The sequence below is a fragment of the Macaca fascicularis genome, chromosome 9 (genome assembly GCF_037993035.2).
Source record: "Macaca fascicularis isolate 582-1 chromosome 9, T2T-MFA8v1.1".
NCBI lineage: Eukaryota > Metazoa > Chordata > Mammalia > Primates > Cercopithecidae > Macaca > Macaca fascicularis.
The window spans coordinates 55,615,001-55,635,020 of record NC_088383.1 but is presented as its reverse complement, the minus strand read 5'-3'; the positions used below and the strand labels follow the sequence as shown (position 1 = coordinate 55,635,020).

The following is a 20,020-nucleotide window of genomic DNA, read 5'->3' as shown; positions in this document are numbered from 1 at the left end:
AAAAGAGACCGGCGCCTAGACGGCTTTCAGTGGAGAGCTGGAAGAAAGACTCGTCAACAGCTGAGTGCGGGCGTAGGCGCCGTCTGCGCGGTGCGTTCCACCGGGTCCGCATCCCTCACGATTCCGCCCCATCCCGCCCTTGGAACCCGCTGCCTCAACTCCCGCGGTGGGACTCCGGAGCAACGTACACCGTGCTCGCCTTAGTCCTTCCGAAAGGCCAGGGCAGCTGTGCGGCCTGGCGCGGGTTACTTGGTGCGGTGCAAAAAGCCAGAAGGAGACACATTTGGTCCTGGCCACCCCGGAGTCACCCAAACCGAAAGGTAAAAGAAACATAAAAAAGCCTTCTGGAAAGTGTAAAAAAAAATTAACTGCAGAGTGATTTTTGTCGTGTCAAATCATAATTACTGTTAGCAGCTTTTTTAAACGTTTTATATTCATTTTTCATGGTGTTCTAACATATGAGCTGCTTCAAGTGTTTTTGGACATAGCTTGGGTGTAAAATGTAAGAAGGGCATATTTTCAACTTGTAGCTTTCTTTTTTGAAACTTACTGAAGTTTGTTCCCCTTCTTTCTCACCCACCCCAACACATTTTTTTAAAAACCACCACCAGGTATCCGTTACAGCACTGATGTGAGTGTAGATGAAGTAAAAACTTTGGCTTCTCCTGATCACATACAAGTGTGCAGTGGTTGGTAAGTGATCGCCTTTCTTATGAGAACTCTGGGGAAATGTGTTTACACATATGGTTACTGTTAAGATGCTATAGAAATATACCTTATCAGAACTGATTTTTTTTAAGTCGTACTCTTTAAGACCTGCATCATTTTTCAATTAGTCTAAATTAAAATTTAGCCTTTTTTTACGTGGGGGATTTTTTAAAATAGGAGCTAATTGCATTTTAAGTCTAGATCTTTGTTTTCAATTCCTTAACACATTCTGTAAATAAGACCAAATTATAGTAGAAGGATAGTAAATAACCTATTATCTTTTAGAAGTTGTAAAGACCACTGATTATATATGAGACCCCCGCCCCTGCCCCGGCTGCACGGGCCCCCGCCAAAGGGCCCATGGACTGCGCAGCCGAGCTGGCGCCCTGAGCGCAGCGCGGTTCCCCCGGGGCGCCCCCGAGGGGAGCGCGAACGAGGTCCGGCACCTGTGCTAGGTCACTCCCAGCGCAGGGCCACACTTGGGCCATCCGAACAGCCCCTCCTCATTTCAGGGGTCACCCTCCCCACCACCCATTGGCCCACCATGGCCGGAGACCAGCTCCCGAGGAAGGTGATGGACGCCAAGAAGCTGGCCAGCCTGCTGCGGGGCGGGCCTGGGGGGGCCTGGTCATCGATAGCCGCTCCTTACTGGAGTACAACAGCTGGCATGTGCTCAGCTCCGTCAACATCTGCTGCTCCGAGCTGGTGAAGTGGCGGCTGCAGAAGGGCAAGGTGACCACTGTGGAGTTCATCCAGCCGGCCACACGCAGCCAGGTGGAGGCCACAAAGCCACAGGACGTGGTGGTCTATGACCAGAGCACAGGGGACGCCAGCGTGCTGGCTGCATACAGCTTCCTCTCCATCCTGCTGAGCAAGCTGGACGGCTGCTTCGGGCAGCGTGGCCATCCTCGCAGGGGGCTTCGCCACCTTCTCCTCCTGCTTCCCTGGCCTCTGCCAGGGCAAGCCTGCTGCCCTGCTACCCATGAGCCTCTCCATCCCTGCCTGCCCCTGCCCAGCGTGGGCCTGACCTACATCCTGCCTCACCTCTACCTGGGCTCACCGAAAGACGTCCTGAACAAGGATCTGATGACGCAGAATGGAATAAGCTACGTCCTCAATGCCAGCAACTCCTGCCCCAAGCCTGACTTCATCTACCAGAGCCGCTGCATGCGGGTTCCCATCAACGACAACTACTATGAAAAGCTGCTGCCCTGGCTGGACAAGTCTGTCGACTTCATCTATAAACCCAAGCTGTCCAGCTGCCAAGTCATCGTCCACTGTCTGGTCGGCATCTGCCACTGTGCAACCATCGCCATCGCCTATATCATGAAGACCATGGGCATATCCGCCAACGACGCCTACAGGTTCATGAAGTACCGGCGTCCGTCCGTCTCGCCCAGCTTCAACTTCCTGGGCCAGCTGCTGGAGTAGGAGCGCAGCCTGAAGCTGCCGGCCGCCCCCCGGGACGATGAGGGCACCCCCTCAGGAACGCCGGAGCCTCCGCCCAGCCCTGCGGCCGGGGACCCCGCTGCCACGGCTGCCACCACCTACCTCAGAGAGCGCTGCCACCAGGAGTGCGTCTCCCAGGGAGGGCTGCCCGAGCGCAGGCGGGGAGCCCCCACGCCCCCAGCCACCAGCGCGCTGCAGCAGGGCCTGCGTGGCCTGCACCTCTTCTCAGACCGCCTACAGGATACCAACAGCTTCAAGCGCTCCTTCTCGCTGTACATCAAGTTAGCGAACACCCCCAGGCTGGTCCCCCGACCCCGGCGAGGCCCCGAAACTCTGGAAGCTGCACAGCCCGTCGAGGCCGCGCTGAGCCTGCCCTTGCCCAGCCGGGGCGGCCCCAGGCCCCAGTTCCCAGTCGGCTGCCCCTTCCGTCCGCGCTCCCCAGCGCACAGCCTGGGCCTGAACTTCAGCAATGAGGCCCGGCAGACTCCGCTGCACGGCCTCTAGGCCCTGTCTGCACCCAGGCTGCCCGGCCCGGGCCAGCTGGCGGGCCCCGAAGCCTGGACGCCACCGCTCGACTCCCCGGGCAAGCAGTCGCCCGACAGGCCCTGGTGCTTCAGCCCCGAGGGCGCGCAGGGAGCAGGCAGAGTGCTGTTTGCGCCCTTAGGCAGGGCGGGCGCCCCGGGACCAGGGCAGGTCGCTGCCGCCGCGGGAGGCAGCGAGGACCGAGCCCCGGACGCTCTGACCGGTTGGCCCGACGAGCTGGTCCCGGCAGTTCAAGTGCTGCAGCTGCCAGATGGAGTTAGAGGAGGGCATCATGGAGGGGCGCGCGCGCGCAGCGAGGAGCTGGCTGCCCTGGGCAAGCAGGCGAGCTTCTCGGGCAGCGTGGAGGTCATGGAGGTGTCCTGACCCCTCCGCTGCCCTCGGCTCTGCCGCCCGCAGCCGGGCCCGTTACAAATATTTATTAGATATAATGCAAAGAAAGGTAAACGGTTTCACTGTGGTTTTTATCGAGAAGTATATATTTCTATTGTTTATTTATTTAAGCTGTTCATTCTGGCAATGATTTGGCAACAGTGCAGGTGGTCCTCGAGCTCTATTTTTACTGTCTGGTATTTAAACTGAAACACACGTTTCTAAGCAATACAAGGCCACCTTCAGTCGCAAGCTGGGTGCCAGGCCTGGGGCCCCTCCCAGTTCCCCCGCCCCTGGAAACACTGCTGATGTTTGCATAGGCTGCCGAGCTTTCATGCACTTTTTACACAAGAACAAGGTAAAAAAAGGAAAAAAAAAAACACACACAAAAACATATTTGCCACAAACTGAGCCGCAGATCCCCCCTTCTTCCGCCACCCACTTCCCCTGCTCTCTCCTTTGGGGCTCTGCACCAAAGCCATAGGTTGGGGAAGCAGGAACTGGTGTGCCCCAGAGAGATGCGACCAGCCCTCTACCAGCTCCAAGCACCAAATCTTGATGGCAGGGAGGGCACCCCGCTGCCCGTTGCTCCAGAGCTGTTCCCTCTCGGGGAAGGACAGGCATTGGGCCCCATGGTGCCAGGGTGTTCAGAGGGGCTGAGGTATAGAACAGAGTGTGTAGGGGTTTGGGGCAGGGGCTTCGGGAGCATCAGATGAGGTAGAGCCCAGGGGAGGATGGGGTGTTAATGCCCCCCACTCCTGCCAGAGCCCCAGTCCAGCCACTGAGTGGCTCAGAAAGGCCATTCCCAGAGGGCTGCGGCCCTCCCTTCTCCTTTGCCCATGCCCCCAGAGCTGCCTGCCGGGCAGGGCGGCACTACTGCAGGAGAGGAGCTTGGCCTCATGGGGTCAGGCAGGAGGGGCCTGGCTAGCCAGTGCTGGCTCCATTGGGCAGGGAGCCCTGGACCGCCAGGTATGAGGAGGCAGTGGGCTTAGGGTCCTATTCCAGGTCTGTCCCCCACCTAGCAAGGCCCCAGGCAGGACTTGGAAATCAGGTGTGCACCTGCAGGCTGAGGGGCTCCATGAGCAGGTGCTGCCTCGCACAGGGAGTTCAGGTGCCAACCAAGCCCCTGTGCTTCTGGGGTAGACCTGCTTCACTTAGGGAGCGCTGCCTCAAGGCAGATAAAGCCCGCTTGTTTGCCCCGACCCGCATGGGGGCCTCTGAGGAGAGAAACTCTTGTGCGCCCCTTTCCCAGGGCAGCTCTCTCTAGGCAGCATGCCAGCCCCCAAATGGTGGCTTTTGGGCCCAGGTGGGTCAGCCTGCTGCCCCTGCCCCATACCCTCTCGGGCCGTTGGGACCCCTGCCCTTCAGATGTCCTAGGGTCTAGGACTGAGCCAGCCACCCTGGGAAGAGGCCAGGGCCTTGGCAGGAGGGGCACCCAGGCAGGACCCAGACCTGAGTCCAGGAGCAGGGCCAGGGAGGCGCCCGCCCTGGCCCGGCCAGCCGCCCTCTCTGTGGTTTCTTCTATTTGTTCTTCTTTTCACTCACAGCCCTGTGTTCCTATCATCCCTCCTTTCAGCAAAAGTCCTGTTCCCTTTCCCTCTGTCCCAACCCACTCCTGTTCCCCAACAAAATAAGCTATCATTGTTGTATTTGCAATCTATGGATTAAAGGTTGAAGTATTTATTATTATTGCTTAATTATTATTATGTAAAATATATATATATATGAACTTGGCTAGCCAATGTTATTGAACAATTCCTGTTCAATAAAATGTTGTTTAACGTACAGTTTAGAAAACGATGGTAGGTTTATTTCTTGAACTTTCAGAAATTCAAGCTTAAAGCATCACGTTTTTCTAAAATTGTGTGGTGCTTTCTGTCATTTTACTTTCGTAAACTTTATATGGAATAGCAACCATCAGTCTTCTCTTTCAGATGTGCCATTTGGGGATGCTAAAGCTGGTGTTAAGATCAATCCCAAGAACTATACCGTAAGTATGAAAGTGATACTTGTTTTTTGTTGTTGTTGTTTTTATTGTTTTTTTGAGACAGAGTCTTGCTCTGTCACCCAGGCTGGAGTGCAATGGTGCAGTCTCGGCTTACTGCAACCTCCGCCTCCCGGCTTCAAGCAATTCACTTGTCTCAGCCTCCCAAGTAGCTGAGACTGCAGGCATGTGCCATCATGCCCAGCTGATTTTCGTATTTTTAGTAGAAATACAGTTTTGCCATGTTGGTCAGGCTGGTCTTGAACTCCTGACCTCAGGTGATCCACCCATCTCAGACTCCCAAAGTGCTGGGATTACAGGCATGAGCCACAATGCCCGGCCTCCTACTATTTGTTATAGGAGCTTTTGCTAAACATACAACATTTCTGAAGATACTAATCTTCGTTTGCTTGATGTTTTTGTATCTTACTATTATCTGTGTTTATATGTTCTTTGTGTACGATCTGAGTATTCTTTTCTATGATATGTAAATATTTGTCATTTATCCTTTAATTTTTCAAGCAGTTTAAACCTTTCTATATATATTTTTTATCTAGAAGGCTTCTAATTTGTTTCAATAGAATATACATAATTACTTAATAGAATGCTTGCCCTATCAGTATAGTTAATAGAATGTTAATAGTTACTTAATAATAGAATGCCCTATCAGTATCAGTATAGTTAAACAAAATAAGGACGACTTAAATAGGAAATAAAGTGTATTTTTCTCTACTTTCCTTTATCAGCATTTCCTCCACCATGGACAAGTTCCTATGAAATTAAACTATAAAGGCTGGGCATGGTGGCTTGTGCTTGTAATCCCAGCATTTTTGGAGGCTGAAGCGGGAGGATGGGAGCCTGGAAGTTTGAGACCACCCTGGGCAATATAGCAAGACCCCATCTCTAAAAAAAATGAAAACATTATCCAAGCGTGATATTGCATGCCTGTGGTCCCAACTACTAAGATGGGAGGATCACTTAAGCCTGGGAGGTCGAGGCTGCAGTGAGCTGTGATCGTGCCACTGCACTCTGGCCTGAGCAACAAAATTAGACCACATCTCAAGAAGAAAGAAAAGAAAGCTATTCAGATTCATTTTTAGGTAAAAAATGTCATGAAATGAATGTCGTGAAATAACCTAATATAGAAATACAGTAAGTATAGGTAACTCTAAAACTTGACTAGATTTGGCCTATCTTTCATAATAAAAGGCATTTGGGCCTTTGACGTGCCACATCCCCAGCACTACTGTGAACTTGTGCATCATTGCACGGAGCCTGTTAACATAAGTTAACATGAGTTAAACTACCTCCCTCACACTTTTACAGGAATACCTACTGATTCTGAGATGTGGCAAATCAAAGTTATATTCAGCCTGTTAATAGCCTTCATAATTTTTATAAGGTCTTTCCTCTTCACCTAAATCTCAAACACACTTAACAATCTTGAATGGTTTCAGACTTTTTTCAGTCATATTTATCGCCCATATCTGCAATATCTCCAGCTTAATTGTATCAGAATTGACAAGTACCTAATAATTCCAAAGGTCAAAAAGTGATTCCTTGGAATACTGAAAGAAAACACAGCTTAAACTCTAGTAATTTGATTTATTTGCTTAATGCGCAAAAGCCTCATTGACCCAGGATGCAGCTAAACTGACATCTGGGCCCAGACAGCATTGAAGCCTAGGAGGTAGGCAAAGGGAGTTTTTTCTCTCACTCCTAGGCAAACCTTCAAGTTTGATGTTATTTATCTGTTATTTCCTGACTGCCCTTTCCACAGACAGTGTCAGATTGAGGGTCAGATCTGAGCCTGAGCCCTGATCCTGTCACATGTGTGTTTAGCATCAGCTTGTAAATTTCTGCAAAACAAAACGAAAAAAAAAAAAGAGGCTGGGATTTTGATAGGAATTGCATTGAATCTGTACACCAATTTGTGGAGTATTGCCGTCTTCCCTACCCTCCCCTTTCACCCAGGCTGGAGTACCAGGCAGCAGTCACTGCAACCTTGACCTCCTGGGCTCAAGCAATCCTCTCACCTCACCCTCCCAAGTAGCTAGAACCACAGGCATGCGCAACTGCGCCTGGCTAATTTTTTAATTTTCTGTAGAGACAAGGTCTCATCGTGTACCCCAGACTGGTCTCAAACTCCTGAGCTCAAGCAGTCTTCCCACCTCAGCTTCCCCAAATTCTGGGATTATAGGCATGAGCCACTGCACTCAACCAGTATTGCCATCTTAACTATATTAAGCCTTCCAATGCTGAATATGAGATGTCTTTCCATTTATTTAGGTCTCTGATTTCTTTCAATGATGTTTTGTAGTTCTCACTGTAGAATTCTTATGACTAAGTATTCTTTTTAATACTATTGTAAGTGACATTGATCTATGGTTTTCTTATGATGTCTTTGTCTAGTGTTTGTATCAGGACAATTCTAGCCTCATGGAATGAGTTGAGGAGTGTTCCTTCCTCTTCTGTTTTTGGAAAAGCTTTTGAAAGGTCCATGTTCACTCTCTTGTGTGAGTGTAAGTATCACCTATGTAAAGCTCTGCAGGACCCTGATGTCTCCTCCCTTCTCATCCCCTTATATCTCTGTGTACCGAAATTACCCTTTCATCTCCTACTCTAGTCACATGCTGTTAGAAACGTTGCTTTTTTAAAAAAGATGAACTTCTGCCTCAGACCCATTCTCTATATAAGAATTACCTGTTAGGCCGGGCGCAGTGGCTCATGCCTGTAATCCCAGCACTTTGGGAGGCTGAGGTGGGTGGATTACCTGAGGTCAGGAGTTCGAGACCAGCCTGGCCAACATGGCGAAACCCCATCTCTACTAAAAATAGAAAAAATTAGCCAGGCATGGTGGCAGACACCTATAATCCCAGCTACTCAGGAGGCTGAGGGAGGAGAATTGCTTGAACCTGAAAGGCGGAGGTTGCAGTGAGCTGACATCATGCCATTGTACTCCAGCCTGGGCAACAAGAGTGGAACTCCATCTCAAAAAATAAAAATTAAAAAATAAATGATGTATATGTTATTCAGGAACTACTTGTAATCTGTGCATCCCTATACATTAGTTTTGTGTGGAGTAGAAAACTAATAAGCCTAATAATTAATAGACTTGTGATTTTTGTTTTGGGTGGGTGAAGCTGTTTCATGTTTAGCATGTATAGACTGCTTTTAAGAAGGATTTTATCATTATATGTTTCTGATTTACAAACTGTGCTTCAGACTTGCCACTTGCCAGAGCCTTTCTCCAGTTGGAATTGTTTTTTGTTTTTTTTTGGTTTTTTTTGTTTTTCAGACAGTCTCTCTTTCGCCAGGCTGGAGTGCAGTGGTGTGATCTCGGCTCACTGCCAACATCCACCTCCCTGGTTCAAGCAATTCTCCTGCCTCAGCCTCCCGAATAGCTGGGACTACAGGCGTACGCCACCACACCCAGCTAATTTTTGTACTTTTAGTAGAGACGGGTTTTCACCATGTCGGCCAGGATGGTCTCGATCTCTTGACCTCATGATCTGCCCACCTTGGCCTCTCAAAGTGCTGAGATTACAGGCGTGAGCCACTACGCCCAGCCAGTTTTTTGTTTTTTAAATATACTGTTTAATCAAGATGGGATCTCACTATGTTGCCCAGGCTTGTCTCAAATTCCTGGGCTCAAGCCATCCTCCTCCCTCAGCCTCCCAAAGTGCTGGGATTATAGGCATAAGCCACTGCCCTGGCCTAGTTGGAATTGCTGTTTGAGGTAACAAGCTTATTGAATCCTAAAGCAAGCATAATACCTTTGTAGATACCTGTAGAAAGATTCAGGACCAATTTGTCACTTGTACATTGGGAGAAAAGGAGTGATTAAACAAAGTTGTACTGACCTCCAGCAGAGTTATGTCACTAAAGGAATGGAAAGTGAGCAAATAGGAGCTGGAGAGCACCAGAGAGCCCTTTTATCAGTGGATGAGGCTAGAATATGGCATTAATCTTTCCAAGTGCTGTGTGGGGTTAGACTTCTCATGAAGGATAGGTTTGGGTAGGTTAGACTTCATGAGATTCTTTTTTTTAAGTCTTTTGTTGTCGTTGTTGACTTCATGAGATTTTTAAGGTGACTAAGGGAAAGGGTGCTAAGACTTAGAGTTACAGATTAGGTGGGAGGTGGAGAAGGTTAGGGTATAAAAAGCAATCCTTGACCATTTCAAAGTTGTCTTATACCAGCCCTGTATCCATTACATCACAACTTGTTCAAAGAAGTTGATTATCTAGGCCTTGGGCCCCTGAGTTAAAGAAAAAACATTACAATATACCGATTCTGTCAATGAAAAAGTAAAATTCATAGTAAGAATTGGGTACAGCCCTTAGAAAGAACTTTAATTATTTTATGGGGGGACATAATAGTTTAACCTTTTTCTTTGAGACAGGGTCTTGCTCTATCACCCAGGCTGGAGTGCAGTGGCATGATCTCGGCTCACTGCAACCTCTGCCTCCAGAGTTCAAGTGATTCTCCTGCCTTAGCCTCCTGAGTAACTGGGATTACAGGCACTTGCCACCATGCCCAGTTAATTTTTGTATTTTTAGTAGAGACAGGGTTTCACCATGTTGGTCGGGCTGGTCTCGAACTCCTGACCTCGTGATCTGGCCTCCTCACCCTCCCTAAGTGCTGGGATTACAGGCGTGAGCCACAGTGCCCAGCCTAATAGTTTAACCATTTTTAAAGTTGTGTTTTTCTTTTTGTAAAGATGAGTTTGTATTGTACAATTGAAGTAATATAGAAAGTTACAAACAATATATATATGGGGGCAGAGAGAAAGGGGAAGAGAAAGAAAATTGTAAGTGGGAACATGTTATACATGCTGTATGAAACCTGCCTTTTTCCATATGTATGTTCGTGATAATTCCAAGTAATTTACATGGATATAAGTTACCCTTTCTAATGGCTGTTTAGTACTTTGCATAGGTATACCATAGTTCATTTAATTGATGTACAAGATAATTAGGTTGTTTTTATTTTTACTATGTTTGAGAGGAGTATTTCTGCACCTTTACAGATTTGAGTGAGCATCACTTAACATGTTTTTATCAGAGATCTTACTGTAGCCGTCAGTAGTAGTGCAGTCAGTGATTCCTGTTATTGCCTGTAAGCTAATTTGTTAGCCTAACACTTTAATTTGCTACGATCTGGGGAACTGAAAGCTAAGGGCTAAAATTTTATATGTGCTGAGTGTCGAATAATAGGTCAAAGCCACGTTCTTCCACAAGTAAAATAATATGAGGCTTAACACAATTGCTTTAGCAATGTGACTCTCTCCCCTTTTTCTCTACTTGGTAAGGAGGGCTTATACCCCCACTAAGCGGCATGTTACTGTGCTGTCTCATACATGTCAACTCCCTAACCATAATAATCCTGCTTATATAGAACACAACGGTACTGTTATCTCTAATTGCTTGTTAGTGAAATGAGGTCAAGAGAAGCTAAACTGATTATCCCCTGGTCACACTCAGAAATCCTATGGAGTGGCTTATATCTGTTGTACATAGCTAACTTCCAAACATATAGCAAGTAAATGCCAGTGGGAGAAATTATTAGGTAATGTTGTATGTGTCTAAGTTTCATAGTGAAACATTTAATGAATATTTCTATGACTTTGATTAGCTACCTAAATGAGATCTAAAGTTTTCTAGCCATGGTAACCTGGTTATTACAGAGACTTGCAAGGATCTTTGTGTTCGAGAAGAATTTTTCTTAAAAACTGGTGCACTGCTCTTTCCCTGTGTCCCCAGGTCCTGGCATTGATGTGCCTGCCCCAGACATGAGCACAGGTGAGCGGGAGATGTCCTGGATCGCTGATACCTATGCCAGCACCATAGGGCACTATGTGAGTACCCACCGGAAGCCCCGAGGCTTCTGCATTTGCTGTCTACAAGAATTAACAGTTTGACTGATTATATCAGAATCCCTGGGCTTTTCTCTCATTCGATCATAATCTTGATGTGCATATTATTTTATGTCTACTTGTCTGTTCTTAAATCGTAACGAACACAAATGGTGCTTTACTTATATGCTGCCCTATACTTGTCACTGGGAAAGGACACTTACTGACCAGGGCAGCCCACTCTGTATGCTAAGACACTAGAACATACATCAAGAAGCATCCAATTCTGATTTTTCCCTCAGAGGGCTTCCATTTAAAGAGGGACTAAGGCGCATAAGCAGATAAGGTATGGAAATAATGTAATACAACGGTGGAGATTATGAATTCTGAAATAAGACTTTCTAGAGGAGATATTTGGGCTAGACCTTGAAAATGGGTAGAATATGAACATTTAGAGATTTGGAGGATAAGAGGAAGAGAAACAATAGAGTTCAGATTGTCTGAAGGTAAGGCATATTTATAAAGGTAATAGAAAGTAAGAGTGAAGGCTGGATGCAGTGGCTCGTTCTCGTAATCCCAGCACTTTGGGAGGCCAAGGCAGGTGGATCATTTGAGCCCAGGAGTTGGAGACCAGCCCAGACAACATGGGGAAACCTTGTCTCTCCAAAAAAATACAAAAATTAGCTAAGCATGGTGGTATACACCTATAATCCCAGCTACCTGGAAGGCATGCTTGCGCCCAGGAGGTTGAGGCTTCTGTGAGCCGTGGTTGCGCCACTGCACTCCAGCCTGAGCAATAGAGAGAGACCCTTTCTCAAAAAAATAAGGGAAGTAAGAATGAAGAGGTAAATGAACCAGGATGAAAACACCAAGCACCAGTGTTTGTGTTTTACGTGTAGTCAGTGGAGAAACTTTGCTGATCCTTCCTGGGGAAGAGTAGGCTGGCAGCAGTGTCCAGCTGTGCTGGCGCCAGGAGAGAACCTCCCGTGGTGTCAGCGCCTTTCCACCGAGCCCAGGAGCCAGAGGACCAGGAGAGGAGCATTGGCACATGTGAGGCACGTGACAGAGAGACTCAGCAAAACTGGATTGGATACATGTGGAATTAAGGAAAGGGACCAGGTTGAGTCACAGAGAACCAGGAGAACCTGAATCTGGGGACTGAGCAGAGGTAGTACCACAGAACTGAACATGAGAGGAAACATAACTCCTGTCCCTGAAAGGGGTGCAACCTTAAACAATGAAACATTTGAGGAATAGGAAGAGAAATGGAGTCAAAAAATACATTTATGCCTACTACATGCAGGGCCACGGGTAAGCAGGTATTCACTACAATTGGGACAAATCGCTGGAAGTTGTTTTGAAGCTATAAAAAAGAATAACAGGCCCAACCAGTCCTTTCAGTCCTTTCAAGGTAAGGTCAGAAAAGGCCTCCTAGGAGATACAGCCTTCTGGTCTGCACTCAGACGGGTGTGTGGGCATGGACTAGGGGAGGGGTAGTGGCAAGTGTTTGGAACAGAAGGAATTACCTGAGGGAAGGTTCTGAAGTTCAGAAGCTGGGTGAACTTGGGAGGCTAAGGACTGACTATTGTGGCCAGAGCTGAGAAAGAGAAAGGTGGTATAAGAAAGGCCAGTAGAAACAAGGGTCAGGCCAGGTTACTGCTTGGTAGGTGACTGTGAGAACTTTGGTCTTTGTCCTGAAAACACAGGGAAACCAACAAAGAGCTGGTTTCAAGCAGGTGTGACTCAGCTAAGTGTGCATTTGAAGACTTGAGGGCAGGAGACTACTACAGGGGCCCAGACTGCAAGGGGATATGAAGAGGGAAGCAGGGCATGAAGTATAGCCTCCAACTAAGAAAAATGGCACTGGAGAGAAGCAGAAAGAAGACAGCTTGAAAAGTGGCCGTTACCCAAAGAAAAGGGTTTTTGTTGTCTTTTGGCATGTGTACTGGCTGTGAGCCACAGATTCACTGGTGCAAGAGAGAGACAATGCTGCAGAGATGCAGGGTGGTAGAGGCAGTGAAGTCCCCCAGGGGAATAAAAGCCTGGGGAATTCTTTTCATAGTGAAAAGACGGGCCTTGGAGAAGAGGAAGAATGTGGAAATGGGGACATTTCCTGAGGTGATGTCATGCTGTGGCTGGGAACATGGGCAGAACACCTGAAGTCCAACCTTGGCACCTTCACCCATCAGTTCTGTGACCTGGAAGTCTCTGTGCCTCCATTTCCTCCTATGCAAAATGACAGAAATAGTGGTACCTACTTTGTGAGACTCATATAAGGATTAGATGAATAATAATCTAATGCACTTAGAACTGTACATAGCCCTTAGTAAGTACCAGAAAATAAATATCTATAGGTATTACATCAGGTAAGTTATACAACTCCCTGAAATAAAATAGGAACAATATTAGACACTTCAAACAATTGTGGTTTCAACTGCCCCTCCCAAAAAGGACAGTTTTCTACCTGTCACCTTTTTATGCTTCCTTCCCTTAGGCCTTGATTTTAAATTTCTTATCACTTAAAGAAGGAAAATTGCTCACCAGTAGAGTTCAAGGGGCCGTGCTTCACAAGACTTTATCTTGCTGTTAGCACTGAGAATGAGCTACAAATAACAACATACTGCCCACTGGTTTGCACTATTCAGTGTAGTGTCTTGCTTAAAAACAAGACCCGCTTGGACCTCCCAAAGTGCTGGGATTACAGGCGTAAGTCACCGCGCCCAGCCGGTCTCTTGTTCTTTTTAAGCAAGATACTATGTTGAATAGTGCAAACCAGTGGACGGTATGTTATTTGTAGCTCATTCTCAGTGCTAACAGCAAAAGAAGGTCTTGTGAAGCACTATCGCTTGAACTATACTGGTGAATAGTTTTCCTTAAGTGATAAGAAATCTAAAATCAAGGCCAACGGGAAGGATTCAGTTGTTTTTGTTACTCCTTTCTAGATGTCAACTGGAATGTGCCGCCCTCTTTCTCCTAGCCCCCCCTACAAGTGCAGTGTTGGTGGGAGATTGTATTCTTCTCTGGGCTTTCAGTACCATTACATATGCTGGGGAGCCTGGCAGTTGGCGCCAGGCCTGACCCCAGACAGTATTTCCTTCAGCTCCAGCATTTACACTCTCACTGTTGAAAAGCATTTGGCACTCGGTTTGCATTTCTGTATTCATGAGTGTTAATTATTCACGAAAGCAAACTGTGGGAAAACTACTAATTCTATAAAACACTTTACTGGCCTGCATTTTTCGTCCTTGCTTTCATCCTTTTTGTTGGTATTTGTATTATTATACAAATAATATAATTCTAATTTCTCTCTGTAAAATATTTAAACAATACAGATAAAGAACAGATCACTTTTTAACTCAGCCAGGTGTAACGTTACGGATATGCTGGAAGTTAGGGGTTTGGTGGGAAGTAAGGCATTTTATTTTGTTTACACGGATAGCAAATTGCTTCAACAGGTTTATTGAGTATTTCATACTTTTGCCACTGACTTAAAATTTTATATGAATTTTCATTTTATATTAATTGCCTATACGAAATAAGACTGTCTCTAGTTTCTCCTGCTTCACTGATGAGTTTACTCTGCAGTGTTCTGGGGCCGTGTTTATAGTGTATTTGATGCCTTGGAAGGGAAACCCTCCTGAGCCCTATTCTTCTTTTTTCTAATTACACGTGTTTTTGAACAAGAATATACACACATCTTCAATTGAAAGAGGACAGAAAGATGGGTGGTGAAGACTGCTAACCCCATCTCCACTTTGCAGAGCTAACCACTGCTACCAAAGATACTCTACTCACACAGAAGCACAGGACTCTCACCCACACATACCTTTTTTAAAATATTTCATTAAATACTTTCGTTAGTCTACTCTTAGATGAACTTCAATATCATGTTATATTAAGTATCAAGTTATATTAAAAACTTCTTTTTAACAAGTAGCAGAATACAACATTGAGTCTTCCCATCCAAGAAAATTGTAAAGCCTCTTCCTGTCTCAGGCTCTGTTTTGGTGACATGCTCGAGTCTTATAGTAGATTTTGAGACACTCGTGAATGAGATGTATATGTACCTTGATTTAGTAGATCTTAAACACTTGTTGAAGGAATGATAGCTTTAGGCTGAGCTAGTTCTACTTTTGTGATGTTATTTGTACTTACTTGATGTTCAATCCCTACACTCTGTTTCTTCTGTCAGAAAATATAGTCTACTTTGCCGGGCGTGGTGCCTCACGCCTGTAATCCCAGCACTTTGGGAGGCTGAGGTGGGCGAATCACCTTTGGTCAGGAATTCAAGACCAGCCTGACCAATATGGAGAAACCCCGTATCTACTAAAATTACAAAATTAGCTGGGCGTGGTGGCACATGCCTGCAATCCCAGCTACTCGAGCGGCTGAGGCAGGAGAATCGCTTGAACCCAGGAGGCAGAGGTTGCAGTGAGCCGAGATCGCGCCATTGCACTCCAGCCTGGGCAACAAGAGCAAAACTCTGTCTCAAAAAAAGAAAATATAGTCTACTTACTGTATTTTCTAGGAACAGAAAACTGAAAAGTGAGTCTTGTCTCTATTGGTAAAAATGTACCTTAAATACATTCATACACACACTCCTAATGAGCATATTTTTAATTAAATGAGAATGTGCTTTGACTTCAATTCATTATTTTCATTCAACAGAGAAATTGGACTTGACATTTCATTCTTTCAATTACTCCCTCTTACGGGATATTTTTTTTTTTTTTTTTTTTTGAGACGGAGTCTCGCTCTGTCACCCAGGCTGGAGTGCAGTGGCCGAATCTCAGCTCACTGCAAGCTCTGCCTCCCAGGTTTAAGCCATTCTCCTGCCTCAGCTTCCCGAGTAGCTGGGACTACAGGCGCCCACCACCTCGCCCGGCTAGTTTTTTGTATTTTTAGTAGAGACGGGGTTTCACCATGTTAGCCAGGATGGTCTCGATCTCCTGACCTCGTGGTCCACCCGTCTTGGCCTCCCAAAGTGCTGGGATTACAGGCTTGAGCCACCGCGCCCAGCCTCTTACGGGATATTAATGCACGTGCCTGTGTTACTGGTAAACCCGTCAGCCAAGGGGGCATCCATGGATGCATCTCTGCTACTGGCCGTAGTGTCTTCCATGGGATTGAAAACTTCATCAGTGAAACTTCTTACATGAGCATTTTAGGAATGACATCAGGGTTTGGAGATAAAACATTTGTTATTCAGGTAAAAAAAAAAAAAATTTCCTTAATAACTGATAGACATTAAGTAAAGTTTTTAGAATTGTACTTTTAAAATTCAGTTATCTCGAATCTCTTAAATTTTAGAGTGGTGGTTTTCAGAGTAATAGATCTTTTGTTTTTTGAACCTTGGTATGATTCATGTAACTAGAACTGATTTAAGTATCTCTCAAGTACATGTGAAACTATTACCAACTATCACCAAATTCAACCAAAATATTGGTCAGTATTCAAACTTGAAATTGTATCTAGAAGGGCAAGTCTCTTAACATGATTTTCTAAGTTTTGTAAGTATATAGAAAGGTTTACACATTGACCCAAATTTGTTTGATATGGTAACATGTATTTTACTTAGGAGAATCTTAATTAAGTTGGAATTACTTTGAGATAGAAGTTGTGGCTGGGCACAGTGGCTCATGCCTGTATTCCCAGCACTTTGGGCAGCCAAGGCAGGTGGATCACTTGAGGCCAGGCGTTCGAGACCAGCCTGGCCAACATGGTGAAACCCCATCTCTACTAAAAATCAAAAAATTAGCGGGGCATGATGGCGGTGACTGTAATCCCAGCTACTCAGGAGGCTAAGGCAGGAGAATCACTTGAACCTTGGAGGCAGAGGCTGCAGTGAGCTGAGATTGTGCCATTGCACTCCAGCCCATGTGACAGAATGAGACTCGGTCTCAAAAAAAAAAAAAAAAGTTGTATTTCTCCAAATTAGTGACATCCCTTTTCACAACATGGAACATCTGATCATCAAGGTCTGAGGACCTGGTGGTATATTTAATACCACTGCCATTTATTGATTGATTGATTGAGATGCAGTCTCGCTCTGTCCAAGCTGGAGTGCAGTGACGCGATCTCGGCTCACTGCAACTTCAATCTCCCAGGTTCAAGCGATTCTCCTGCCTCATCCTCCCAAGTAGCTGGGATTACAGGCATGGGTCACCACACCTGACTAATTTTCGTATTTTTAGTAGAGATGGGGTTTCACCATGTTGGCTGTGGCTGGTCTCGAACACCTAACCTCAAATGATCCACCTGCCTCAGCCTCCCAAAGTACTGGGATTACAAGCGTGAGCCACCATGCCCAGTCATCATATTCTTAAACAGAGAATTTTATTGTTGAAGAGAAACTAGTTAGTACATTGTGGTTTTGTTTTTTGTTTTTTTTTTTTTTTGGCAAAAGAATTTTGAGAATTGCTTCTAAATGAACAGGATGTGGATTTACATTGATCAAAATATGACTCTTGTTGTCTATACCAGGACTTTAATTTTTGTGTCATGGATAATTGTTCTTTACAGGGATTTGGTAACGTGGGCCAACACTCTATGAGATATTTACATCGTTTTGGTGCTAAATGTATTGCTGTTGGTGAGTCTGATGGGAGTATATGGAATCCAGATGGTATTGACCCAAAGGAACTGGAAGACTTCAAATTGGTATTAATACATTTTTATGGCATAGACACTAAATATAAACATTTAAACTCTGGTGCAGCTATTAATTGTGATTTTCAATCAATGGCAGCAACATGGGTCCATTCTGGGCTTCCCCAAGGCAAAGCCCTATGAAGGAAACATCTTGGAGGCCGACTGTGACATACTGATCCCAGCTGCCAGTGAGAAGCAGTTGACCAAATCCAACGCACCCAGAGTCAAAGCCAAGGTGACAACATTATAGAAACTGGAACCAATATTATCAATGTGAATGACATTAGGGGGATCATAGAAGAGTCTGATTGAATTTTCTTTTTAGCAGCTTTATTGGCATATATTGCACATTCCGTACAGTTCCCCCATTTAAAGTACGTAATTTAATGAATTTTAGCTCCCTGCACAGAGTTGTGCAACCATTACCAAAAAAACGCATCTGCCTGACACTCCTGTTAAAAAGAAAAAAAAAAACCTAGATAAATAGAAAAGTGAAAGGTAGTTTTATACACTTTGCAGAGCAAAATAACCTCTATTTAATTTTAACTGAAACTGTGCTTCTCTCCACAGGCCCTTGTTCATATATGCACATCTCTTGCCCTCAGTGGAGGGGATTTGACGGTGTTGTTGGCATTTCTCTATGTTCCTGACTCTCTTGCGGATCATTGCTGAAGGTGCCAATGGGCCAACAACTCCAGAAGCGGACAAGATCTTCCTGGAGAGAAACATTAATGTTATTCCAGTAGGTCATCTATATTTATTAGGCTTTATATGTACTTAGAATCATAATTGTCTTTTGCAGGGAATTTGGAGGAAGAGAGGAATTATTAGTCTCCCAAGCTCTAGTGAATTCATCTTTATTTCATTTTTCAGAAAATATAGTAGAAGCATGGTTAATTCTAAGCCTGTCACTTTTCACTGTGATCTAAACATTTATTCCAATTTCAGGCTGTTTACTGAATGTCTTTAGCCTTCTAAGAGTCTGGTTATAGAAATGTGTGCTGTGTTAGAAACACTATTCTAACTTAAGTTCTAAGATTTTCTGTATGATTCCTAACCTTATGCATTTCAAGTGCCCCTTCCAGCTTTACTCAGAAAACTAATATGAGGCACACATGCTCAGGTTTTTTAGCAGGTACGCATGAGTCTACACCAAAAAGTTATTAGAAATTAGTGTGGGCTTGGGATGCATTTTAAAGAACCCCCTTTGCTGAAAGCACTTGAGACATTTAACGTAACTGAAATGGGCTACCCTTAGGTAATAGGAGAAAGAATCCTGTCTTCTGAGAGGCCCTGTGGACGGTCCAATCCAATTGGTTGGTGGGCAAGCCATTTAGTCTGAGAACTTCTGGTAGAGAAGAGGCTCTAACCAAAGATTATTAACATTCATTGATTAATAAGCCAAACAATGATCTTTTTTTCCCTAAATAGAAAAAGCGTTAGATGGAATTGGGCGGGGTGGGGAGGAGTGTTAAATTAAGTGTGAAATTCCTGACACTAGCTAAAATATATTTGTGATAGTTGAAGTTCAGTCTACCTTGGTATTGAAGTTAAGGTCTTAGGTTCATTTTAAGCTTTTACTAAAACCATCATCTTCTAATTTCTTTGGTGTCTTATTTTTGTGTGTAGGATCTCTACTTGAATGCTGGAGGAGTGACAGTATCTTACTTTGAGTGACTGAATAATCTAAATCATGTCAGCTATGGCTGTTTGACCTTCAAATATGAAAGGGATTCTAACTACCACTTGCTCAGTGAATGTTGATAATCTTGTTCTCCAAAACTCATCTTTTTTTTTTTTTTTTAATAGAGCAGGAGTGAAAGTTTATTAAAAAACTTTTTTTTAATTATACTTTATGTTCTAGGGTACATGTGCACAATGTGCAGGTTTGTTACAAATGTATACATGTGCCATGTTGGTGTGCTGCACCCATTAACCCGTCATTTACATTAGGTATATCTCCTAATGCTATCCCTCCCCCGTACCCCCACCTCACAATAGGCCCTGGTGTGTGATGTTCCCCTTCCTGTGTCCAAGTGGTCTTATTGTTCAATTCCTACCTATGAGAGAGAACATACGGTGTTTGGTTTTCTGTTCTTGCGATAGTTTGCTGAGAATGATGGTTTCCAGCTGCATCCATGTCCCTGCAAAGGACAGGAACTCATTCCTTTTTTATGGCTGCATAGTATTCCACGGTGTATATGTGCCACATTTTCTTAATCCAGTCTGTCATTGATGGACCTTTGGGTTAGTTACAAGTCTTTGCTATTGTGAATAGTGCTGCAATAAACATACGTGTGCATGTGTCTTTATAGCAGCATGATTTATAATCCTTTGGGTATGTACCCAGTAATGGGATGGCTGGGTCAAATGGTATTTCTAGTTCTAGATCCTTGAGGAATCGCCACACTGTCTTCCACAATGGTTGAACTAGTTTATAGTCCCACCAACGGTGTAAAAG

At 45.1% G+C, this 20,020-nt stretch overlaps 2 protein-coding genes and 2 pseudogenes across 11 annotated transcripts in view; 3 read left to right on the top strand and 1 right to left on the bottom strand.

The window, feature by feature from the left end:
* LOC102142032 (arf-GAP with GTPase, ANK repeat and PH domain-containing protein 5) overlaps positions 1 to 20,020 on the bottom strand; it is a 149,172-nt gene that overhangs the window by 48,649 nt on the left and 80,503 nt on the right.
* Positions 1 to 20,020, top strand: part of LOC102120061 (glutamate dehydrogenase 1, mitochondrial-like) — a 516,922-nt gene that overhangs the window by 487,519 nt on the left and 9,383 nt on the right. For 3 of the 10 annotated variants that reach the window (XR_012417679.1, XR_012417677.1, XR_012417678.1), the window contains exons 1-8: positions 261 to 320; positions 612 to 693; positions 5,004 to 5,059; positions 7,466 to 7,575; positions 10,817 to 10,911; positions 17,431 to 17,568; positions 17,657 to 17,794; positions 18,130 to 18,301. The exons of 1 other annotated variant lie outside the window; for it this stretch is intronic. Coding sequence is in view for 1 of the 9 variants with exons in the window: in XM_074001567.1 (XP_073857668.1) it covers positions 18,240 to 18,301 (62 nt within the window). In the remaining 8 variants the exon portion in view is untranslated. Of the gene's footprint in view, positions 1 to 28; positions 321 to 611; positions 694 to 5,003; positions 5,060 to 7,465; positions 7,576 to 10,816; positions 10,912 to 15,651; positions 16,118 to 17,430; positions 17,569 to 17,656; positions 17,795 to 18,129; positions 18,302 to 19,188; positions 19,313 to 20,020 lie in introns of those variants that run through there. 6 more of the 10 variants (XR_012417691.1, XR_012417690.1, XR_012417680.1 and 3 more) reach the window with 5 other exon arrangements.
* On the top strand, positions 1,253 to 3,193 carry LOC102141382 (dual specificity protein phosphatase 8 pseudogene; annotated as a pseudogene).
* On the top strand, positions 3,588 to 4,780 carry LOC135965063 (uncharacterized; annotated as a pseudogene).